Source organism: Podarcis bocagei (assembly GCF_964188305.1).
Source record: "Podarcis bocagei genome assembly, chromosome: 8".
Classification (NCBI taxonomy): Eukaryota; Metazoa; Chordata; class Lepidosauria; order Squamata; family Lacertidae; genus Podarcis; species Podarcis bocagei.
In genome coordinates, this window is record NC_138133.1 from 29,957,855 (window position 1) to 29,968,972 (window position 11,118).

Below are 11,118 nucleotides of genomic sequence, written 5' to 3' on the forward strand. Positions count from 1 at the left end.
TGCCTCCTGCGAATCAAGGCGCCGATTCGCTGTTGTGCGATGTCTCAATCAAGTGTTTTTAGCGGGATCCCCTTGCTTTAAAGGTAACGCCGAAAAGGGTTTTAACCATTGCACAAATTGCACACCCCCTTTCCAGGCTTTAGGCTGCAGCCTTAGCCCCCACTTAACCTGGAAGTATTGAATTCAGTAGGAGTTATTTCTGGGTAGAAATGGTGAGGATTGGAATATTGGGGTTATACTTAATGAGTCTGCACAGTGTCCACTGATATTTCAAAACCTGTCTTTTGACTTAATTGGTAGTACATTTTTTTAAAGCAAATCTGGTTATGTTAGTGCTTTTATGAAAATGCATGCAAAATACGAATTGCGTATTCAGGTGCTATTTGAATGCTAGCACAGGGACCAAATCAGCCATTAATATATTTTAGAAAAAGCTTAAGTGTTAGTAATTTATGAGTGACACATGAATTTGTTTTGTTTAACAATTTATAAGTGACAGCTTTTAAAAATTGCTGCTCATGCAGATATGTAAGATTTGGAATATTGGGTATTCAGTGAAGTTTATTCAGAGCAGACCTACTGAAATTTAGAAACTTAATTTAGTCATGTCCATTAATGTCAGTGGGCCAGCTCCAAGTAGAATTAAAATGGGATAAAACTCATTGTGTTCTAAATTTTTATTTTGATAAATTTAAAATATGTGAAAATGGTTGACTGGACTTACAAAAAAAAATATTATGGAAGGGGTTAAATTATATTGCAGATACACATTAATGATCCTGTGCATTTTGGCTGCAGTTCTAACCATGTCTACTGAGAAGTAAGTGGGGCTCCCTCTCAGGTAAGCATGGTTTCTGTTGCAGCCATAATAATCAGATTTGTAGCATGGATTTTTCCCCATGGTGGGACAAAGGTGAGATACTAATGAAACAAATAGGTGAAACAGAATATGCTGATTCAATGTTATTTTTAGGTCACAACCAAAAACAATATAGCTGTTGTGAGAAATGCCTGAAGTTGTAGGTAAAATGTGAAAGAATATAAAATTTGATCAAAAACAATTCATGCTGTGTTCAGAAACACTGCTTTTGAAGCTAACTAGAAATATAAATAAAATTACACTGTGAAAAGTGGCTTCCTTTATTGTATTTGTCAGATTAGAATAGCTGTTGGGTAACAGCTACTAGTGTGAAGAGAAAGTTGGACAAACACCTATACCTTTTAATCATTGTGTAGAAGAAGTTATTTCAGATAATTGAAGCTAGTTATGTAGGGGTGAGAAACCATGACTACCAAAATTCCATCTTTTAACTAATTATTAAAGATCACTGTTGTCATTTGCCTGATCTCACCCTGGTATCTGTACTTTTGACATATTTAGTTGTTAGAATGTAATTGTTTATATATTTATAGCAAGGAGTTGTATTGATTAAGTTCTATTCTGGAGTATGCCTATTTGAAATTAACCTACGCCATGTCCATTAATGTCAGTGAGTCTGCTCTGGGTATTACTAAAGTTGGATATAGTCCATACAGTTTACCACCATTACACTATTTGGATTAAACAGGTGATCAGTTATGGGCATGATCTTTGTCATCTTCTCTTTGACTGTACATAAAGCCCAACAGTGTTGTTATTTCTCCATACATCTTTTGTAATTGTTTCAGTTGTTCTATTTTATAATAAGGTTCAGCTTTGGAAATGAAGTTTTAAAAAAATCCACTTATATGGGGAATTGATTTCTTGAGATTCCTGCCTCTGTGGTGATGAAGACCAATTCAGCAGTTCATTTGTCTTCAACACAGTTCTGTTCTACCCTAATATTTATGCAACTGTCATCTAAAGCCAATTAGTTAGTTTTGGCCTTTGTTAATGGAATGTCTAAATCTTGGAAGCCTAAATCCTCATAAACCTTGTTTTAAGATTAAATTTAGTATCTTTAATCCTGTTGGGAATTTTACAAATTATGTTTGTGAGAGGATTTTAATAGTGCTGTATTTCTGAACACACAAAAAAGCAATACACAAAGATTTGTATGTTTGTAAACCCTATTAATTTTCTGGATTTCCACTTTGTAAACCCTATGAAATGTAAGGGAATTGACAACCACTAGGAATTTCCTTGCTTGCTTTTTTCTGGACTTTTCTACAAGCAGATTCTGCCGGTTTTAATGAAACATTTTCCTTTGCTTTAAGCACATTCTTGCATGTTTGCCAGCAAAGTGGTCCAATAAAAATTATCCTAATGTAAGCTGCTTCTTTTTATGGAACCACCACCAAAGCATCATTTCAGGGTAACTTATAGAGGTCATATATTATTCAAGTTGAGAAACCGCTTGGAGTAAGTTATTTCTGATCAGTAGTGGATTAAGATATCTTTGTACCTTGAGCACAGTCTCATTCAATACTTTGATTTTGAGATTCTTTTGGAGCAGAAATTAGCCTGACCAATTTAAAGCATGTAATAATAACAATAATTTATTATTTATACCCTGCCCATCTGACTGGGTTTCCCCAGCCACTCTGGGCAACTCCCAACAGAATATTAAAAACATGATAAAACATTAAACTTTAAAAACCTCCCTAAACACTGCTGCCTTTGGATGTAGGTTGGATCCAGATTAACAGCAATCCAACACCCGAACCACATTATGCTGAGCTGTTAGGAGGGTTGGATTGTGTGAAGGTGTTTTTTCTGCTCAGCTCTATTTTGTCAGGTCTGACCTTCCTTGTTTGCCTGCTGAATGTGCAGATTAGGAAGGAGAGCAATAGGTGTTTGATATAAGCACACTGAATTTGGATCCCATTGAAATATATGGGACAAGTTAATCTTGACTAACTTGTCCCTTATATTTCAGTGAGATTCAGGTTCAACAAATTTATTCTGGTTCTAATCATGTATTTATAACATTGTTGCTGTTTGTAGCTGATTATATATTACAGTTCTATCAGCTGGATATTAGGGCTGAGCGATGTCTGGTTCTTAATATCATGATATATTGCTAGATAAACATTGCAATATACAGATATATCACAATGTCTGAAATAAGGATGGAACTATGTAGAGGCGAATGGGGTAATGTCCTGGCAACTGCTACTACTTAGGGGTCTAAATCGGATACATTTTTTACTTATCTTTATCGTTACAACTGTTATTTTAAAGTACAGAGCAACAGGGGCTGCAGGAATCATGAGAAAAGCAATGACTGGCTACATTCATGATCCCTTCCAACTCTACAATTCTATGATTCTTTATCCACATCACAATTTTTTTACATAGCACATGTGCACATCACAATTCAAATTATATCACCATGTTGTATACAGTTGTATCTTGGTTGTCTCGGACGTTTTGGCTCCCAAACGCCGCAAACCCAGATTGATTGTTCCGGTTTGCAAACGTTCTTTTGGAACCCGAACATCTGACAGGACTTCCGCAGCTTCTGATTGCAGCCAATTAGAAGTTGTGATTTGGTTTCTGAACGTTTTGGAAGTCAGAAGGACTTCTGGAACGGATTCCATTCGACTTCCAAGGTACGATTATATTATGAAACTGTTACCATAATGTGGACTTCAAACTGATTTTGGATGATGTATTGATACATCGCCCAGCCCTATTAGATATGGGTATTTGACAGAAATCTGCTAATTGGACACTCCTGTGGGCAGAAGGTGATTTTCAGCATTTCTTTCCCATCAGCTGCCTGGGTACCTGCTTGATGGGGGACACCTAGAAAAATGTAAGAGGTGGCATGGCAGTCTGCAGTGAGAAGTAGGGGTGTTGTCACAAAAAATCCTTCCTTTGGGAGCATGCGCTGAATTGTGCATTCCCATTCACAAACGGAAGAAGCCCTTCCGTTCAACTAAATACATTTTAAGTGATGTCAGAGGTGTAGAGGTACCTTTTTCTACTCAGACTTCTCAAAACTGTTCTATTAACAATCATCTCTTTATTTTTGGAATTGTATAGAATTTCACTAATGCGAAAACATGTAGAGCCACAAGACAAAAGGGAAATCTACATCTGCCTACTGTCCAATTCCCATCCACAGTATTCAAGGCTCTCAGTACTATTATGCACTATTTTATATTGCCTTACATAAGAAAGGAAATCCCTTATAATTAGTATATGGTCTGTTCTGTATATGCAATTTCATATACAGTCGTACCTTGGATCTTGAATGACTTGCAAGACAAACGTTTTGGGTCCTGAATGCTGCAAACTTGGAAGTGATTGTTCAGGTTTGCAAATGTTCTTTGGAACCCGAACATGCGTCGCTGCTTCCGATTGGCTGCAGGAGCTTTCTGCAGCCAATTGGAAGCTGTGCCTTGGTTTCCGAATCAAGTTGGAAGTCAAACGGACTTCCGGAACAGATTCCGTTCAACTTCCAAGGTACCACTGTATAATGCCTAAGTAGATTTAACATATTAAATTGGTAGCTATCATTCCTCCATAAAAATTAGCAAGTCTCTTAGGTTCTTTCTGTTATTGAGTGTAACTCCACCCCACTCTAAATAGCATCTTTCAAATATAATTAACTTTCCAAAGCTTTATTAGACCATATCCCTAGATTCAGAGACACGTGGTGGAGCTTGCACCAGTTTTTCCAGCCTGTTGCATTCGGCCATACTGCACAATCCATCTGTTCTTTTCTGGAGGCCTTGCTGCTAAGATTAGTGAGATTAAATTGAGAAAGTATATCAAAAATAGTTTCTAACTTTTTTTTTCTTTTGGTCTCTTAAGAGAGAAGGATACAGAGAGACCTGTTATGGTACAGAAGGAGCTATGGAAATTGGAGAAGAAGGAAGTGCAGGCAGTCATACCTGAGGGATGTGGAAAAGGGGATAGCGGAGAGATGGCAGTGTGGAGACCTATGGAGTGTAGGAAAAATGATTAGCAGAGGAATGGGCATATAGAAGGATATATGGAATGGGAAAACAAAAGAAGATGAAAGAAAGAGGTTCAAAGAAGAATGGCTGTTACCAGGTTGCAGCTGAGGGAGAGGAAGATTTAAAGTTGCTTGTGTATTTGTTTTTTAAGATGTTTCTTGATACCATGCATACAAACATATGTCTGAAGTGTATGCCTAAGCAGAGTGGAGAAGCCTAGGAAGTACTGAGTGTTACTGATATAAAATTGTAACTTCTGATATGGCAAAGGTGTGCCTAAAGTTGTTCTAAGAAGGCCACAGAAAAAACTGCAAAAAATTATTCTGGTTGTGTTTAAGCTTTGGTTTAAGGGTGTATGCTTGAATGGATTTAGGTTCAATCCTTATCATTTTTGTGAGTAAATCCCCTTGAATTATTGGAATTTGAGCAAACGTGTTTAGGCCAAATTGTCAGAGTAGCATTCTTTTGGAAACATTTTGTTTGCTCTTTCTGCTATGCTCTCAATTTCTGAAAGTTGTGTCAGTGCTTTTTGTTAAACTCTGAATCACTTCAAAGACGTTGCATTGATTCTGAAAAACTTGGAATATGCCACAGTGAATGCGCATTTTAAAGGTAGTATGTCATAAGGGCTACATTGCCACAGCATAATTTGTTCAGGCCCCTGTGGACTCTGCTTCATTTGATTTCAAAAGAAGTTTGAATGGTGATAGTCATATGTTAGATACCCCAGTCAGCAGTAGGGGACATTTTGGATGGCTACTGCTTATAGAAAGGGTGGGGAACCTCTCCCTATGTCAAAGGCTGCACCCACTCATGGGAAATATATCTGTGGTGCACACCAGGCATTGACATAGCCAGAACTGGTGGTGAGCAGGGCTGATACCAAAAAGGGCCAGGGCCAGAATTAACAGTAGGCCACCCGTTTTCTTTCTACCAGCCCTCTCTCTGGCACTGTCTGTCTCTCTCACACACACACCTCTTCCCCCATCCCCATTACTTCCCCGCTGAAAAGTCCTTTGTCCTGCAACGAAACATAAGATAGAGAAAAGTCCCAGTCATGTGTATAGTACCTTTTTTGTTAGCTTGATTGCTGGAAGGAGGGACGGCTGTGGACCAGATCCCAAGGTGCCAAAAGTCATATGAACATTCATGAAGAACTGCAATAGTTCCTACGTTTTGCAACTCCCTTCCATTGCATATCAGACAGGTACCTTTTCTATTGCCTTTTTGGCATCTGCTAAAGATGTTCCTCTTTCAACAAACCTCCTAAAATCTGCATCCAGGTTGGTATCTGTTTTGGATTGGAACTGATCTTTTGTATTTGCTGTCATTTTAAACTCTTTCATATTTCTATTTTTTTAAATAAAAAAAAACTATGTGCAGTTGTTTTCAGTTTTTATTTATGTAGTGTTTTATATATTCTGTTGTAAATTGCTTCAGGATGCCTCAAAGGAAGTGACTCATAAATGAAATAATAGAAATAGGACTATAGTTTATTTACTAGAAAATAAATACTACCCTATTTAACAACACTTAAGAGCATTCTTAAATATAATCATTTTAGTAATGCACAAATAATTGAGAGTTTGAAAATAATAGTTTTGATTCAAAATAAAAGTATTTTGTACAGGGCTAGTATGATGCTTTGTTTAAAATGCTTTTTATGCTATGCTTTCATGATGGGAGAATCCTCCTGCAGGTCACTTTGGTGTCAAAATATTATGTGGTGAGATGACAATATGCGTTAGTATTGCTGATGCTGTCAGTGATCTAGATAAAACTTACTCCCGAGAAGGATTCAGACTTTGAATCCCAGGGTTGTAGCCATTGGTAGTTCTTTTTGGAGTAGATCCATTGGAATTAATGGTCCTGACCAACTTAATTCTATTAATTTCAGTGTGTCTACTCTGAGTCTGGTGGAGTTTGATACAACACCTAAACATGGCAGTTACCATGAAAATGTAATCTTACTGATATTATCAAAAATGTACTAAATTATAAAGTGTGCCACACTCAAGCATTATTTATCTATCTATGGTTTGCTTTGCATGATACATCCCAAACTAAATAAAAATAAAAATATCAACAATAAAAACATGTAACAACAACTTCAGATCCAATTTGGATGTGGAACGTTTTAATAATGTTCTATTATACTTAGTAATAAGCTCTTTTCTGAAACAGATAACCTTGCATTCTGTATATTTGAGTATTTATCTTTTGGATGTATCTGCGGTGTGTTAGTATCCCTGAAGAAAAACAAGAATGAAAGTTTTTGTCTGGATCCTGCAAATATTTCTGCACCAAAATAGCATGTACATAGCATTGTACAGTGGTTGCTGTACAGTGGTAGGCCTGTAAATTGTAGGTGTATGAGGAATCTACTAATAACTCTTAATGACTGTAACAAATTACACATCCCAGGATCCTTTGGTGGAAACCATGATTCTTAAAGTGCTTTAAATGTATGGTATGGATCTGATCATTGATGAAAGAATAGTTAGCCCCCATTGTGAAATGTTACCCTAAAAATGAGCACCCTCCTCCTGTTTTGGGCAGTGATTATTAGCTATCTTTAACCCTAGTTTCTGTTAACTGAGGCCCCCTTATTCTGTACTCATTATAGATAGTATATAGGCATTTCTGCTATCATTTAAAAAAAAATAAAACTCACAATTGATAACCCCTGAGTGAGATACTGATGCATGGGGAGTGATCCTGCTTAGCACTGGGCTCTCCTGTGCACCCAAGCCACCCACGAAGCAATACCACCACTCTCCCTTCACATTGCTTGATGTGAAGGGAGAGTGATCCTGCTTTAGTGTTAAATCCTCACTTCATGCGGTGCTTCATAGGCTCCCAGTAACCAGTTGGTTGTCTGGTTCTTTGGCAGCTGCACAAAGCAGAGATTGAACAAGTCCCACCCTTTCAGTCAAGTCCCAACCACAATGCCCTCAAGGGCCAAACGAGGAAGCCTGGTAGGGCAAGATTGGCATGTGAGCCAGGCATTCCCCACCTCTGCTATATGCAACAAAGGGAGGTTGTTCTCACAAAGTACCATCTCAATAGGAGAATAATTATTAGAAGAGCTAATAGTTACATGTCAGTTATTGATCCAATGGACTACATTTTTTAAAAGTCTGTCCCCTAAGAATGTGTCTAAAGATATAGTGGATCTGAACTAAAACATTCTCAATTTGACTGTCTGATGATGATGGTTTTTAAAGCCATGCTTGCCTTGGAGTCACTATTCTTTACTACTCAGTAATGAGATGCCTTGAGGCTTAGAACACTACTGCTTGCTTTCCTCTCTGTGATCATGACCTTGGATACATTTTAGTTGTCCCTTTCTGAAGTTTAAATGAATTTATTACTCACGAACACATTAACAGCAGGTTGTTCTGAAATGAATATTGTAATCCATGACTAGCCTGGAAGTGTAGTAAAAGCTGCACTATATAGGAGGTAAAAACAGAGATGGTATTTTTAAAAGTATCTGTAATAGGTTAGCCTTGATAAAAAGCATAGCTTTATTTGTCTTAATTTTTAAGCTTTTAAAATTTGTAACACTCTGACTATATGTAGTTTAGATGGTCAAAATCATTATTGTTGCACATAATTTTATAATTTATCTGTAATTTGTGTCAATCTCAAATTTGTCTTTAAACATATGCGCTGTTTTCCACACTTTGCTAATCAATTGGCAACTAAACTTTGCACTCTCAACATAAAGGGTCAAGTAGCTGAAAAAGCTGTATTCCATTTAGGCCTAATGCATTTAAATATGGAAAATAGAATCAGGATTTACCATAAAGCTAGCCCAGTCAGAAGGCCACAAACTGCAGTACTTGATTGAGGTTCAGACTCATAACAGTAAAAAAAAAGTATTATAAAGAATACACTGTTCTCCAGTGATACTGATCAGGCTTAATGCCTCTGACAAAGCCAAGTGGTAGAAATGTGGAGAACCTGAACAACTGTGACCTACATTGGAATTGCAAAGTTGCCAATAAACTATGGGCAGAAGTCAGACAGTGAATCAACTTTACTCACAGACTTATTTGTGAGTTACCTTTTGGTCTTTTAATGATTGGGCAAATTATAAATTACAAATTTTAATAGATTCCTGTTCAGCCTGAAGGCTCCCAGAAGGGCTTACACAATATAAAAACAAACAAACCCCCAATATACCACAACTACTAAAAGTTAGTAGAACAGAAACATCATAAAAATTGAGTTACACTGACACACATGTCTTAATTCTGTCAGTTGGATTGTGGACATGTGCTCTACAGGGAGCTGTTTTTAAAAACTTTTCAGAAACTTCTGCTTTTCCAGAATGCAGCAACTAAAGGTTTGACCAGAGCCAGTTTTTGAAGGAATGCATGTGATAGCCCCCTTGCCTTGTGCAACAGTTCACTGACTTCAGGCCCATTTCAAAGTGTTGACTAGCTTTTAAAGTCCTGGACAGTTAATACTTAAAGAACTGTATTCTCTCTTTCCTGGCCTTCACTCCTTCAATATGAACCGGCCCACTCATTGTTTGAAGTTATAAGTGTTAGCATCCACATTTACTATTACATCTGTGATATTTTATATGTAATGATTCAGATATGCCATAACACATGTGTTCTGATAATTTGAAGTTCTTACTCCTAGATGGTGCCAACGTCTGTTATGGAGCCTATCTATTTGTGGGGGTGTCAGTTTGTGTGGAACAATATACTTCGGGTTTCAAGACTGTTGTGTTATATAATTACTCCTTCACTGAAGGTAGAACAGAAATTGTTTGAAATTACCTTGTTTCCTTTGGCTCAGTAGTTTTTAATGCTTGGATTATTGCTGAATGTATGCTACTCTTAATATCCCGACTATTTACATTGAATTAGATTGGATTGCCGGGGGGGGGGGAGTATGCCTTTTAAGTAAAATTTCAGTGCTTCAAAAGTGTACGTTAAAGGTGATTGTGTTCATTTCAGGAAACAAACTAAAAGTAAAATGTGTGGATGATTTTCTCAAAGTGAAAGAGACGACTCCTTCATAGGTTGAACAATCTTGCAGTTCTGAATACTTTTGGGAAGTGAAATCTTGCTTTTGTTTTCCCTGTATGTCTTGACATCACTTAGGAGCTGGGTTCTCTTGTTCACTTCAAAAGGATTCATTAGCAAGGCTCTACAAAAGGGGTTAGCAACCTTTTTCAGCCGTGGGCCAGTCCACCGTCCCTCAGACCATGTGGTGGGCCGGACTATTTTTTTTGGGGGGGGGGGAATTAACAAATTCCTATGCCCCACAAATAACTCAGAGATGCATTTTAAATAAAAGGACACCTTCTACTCATGTAGATCTGTCTGCAGGCCGGATTTAGAAGGCAATTGGGCCGCATCCGGCCCCTGGGCCTTAGGTTGCCTACCCCTGCTCTACAAATTGTGCCTGGCCTTGGGACCAACCAAAAACGTGTAGTTTCCAGGACCTTGCTCCTCCCCTAAAGTATAGAAATATAATTTCTGGCCTCATGCCATGCCTTTGAGACTGAACTTTTATTTTGGCACTGTGTTACTGATGCACTCGAAGCACCTTGGAGGCAGGGCACCAAAATGAACAAATCGAAAAGGGGTTGTCTCTTTCATTGCACTGTGTTTTGAACACTCTGAGAAAGATGATTCCTGTTGCCTGTTCCACCACCAAGCTTGGGTGGAAGCTGGGGATTGGTCATGTGCATCATAGAGTAGTAGAACTGAGGTGACTGCTGCACATTGGGGATGTTTCTGTGCTAGATGACTACACTGAGGAATCATGGGTTAAAGCGTAAATTGTAGAATGCAAGCACCTGTTTGGAACATGAATATAATTGGAACAGAAGTTATAACAGATTTGCTATTTCAGGCAGCTTCACAGCATTGTAAACAACTACCAACAGCCTGTTGGTAGGTTCTAGTAGTAACTTTGTCAGCTGGGCCTTTGTTAGTCTAGATATAATTTAAAAACATTCTTTCTTTCTTATAAACAGGGAATTGTAAATATCGTTAAGGAATCTGTGAAGAGTATTGTTCCAGCTTGGCTTCAGAGATATTTCAGGCAAAGCGAAGAGGAATCCCCAAGTGAACAAAGGAGCTTAGAGGAGAATGTAAACTATCATCCTGCCTTTGAAGATGATGATGCTGACAATACCCTTGAGATTGATGGACGAATTACTCCCGAGCCAACAAGAATTACTTTAGATGGTAGGCT

General features: G+C 37.8%; 1 protein-coding gene across 4 annotated transcripts in view; it reads left to right on the forward strand.

Moving 5' to 3' along the window:
• The window catches only part of NUP153 (nucleoporin 153), a 40,954-nt gene that overhangs the window by 681 nt on the left and 29,155 nt on the right, over nt 1-11,118 (forward strand). For all 4 annotated transcript variants that reach the window (XM_081206161.1, XM_081206158.1, XM_081206159.1 and 1 more), the window contains exon 2: nt 10,898-11,111. In XM_081206161.1, the coding sequence (XP_081062287.1) occupies nt 10,898-11,111 (214 nt within the window). The remainder of the gene's footprint in view (nt 1-10,897; nt 11,112-11,118) is intronic.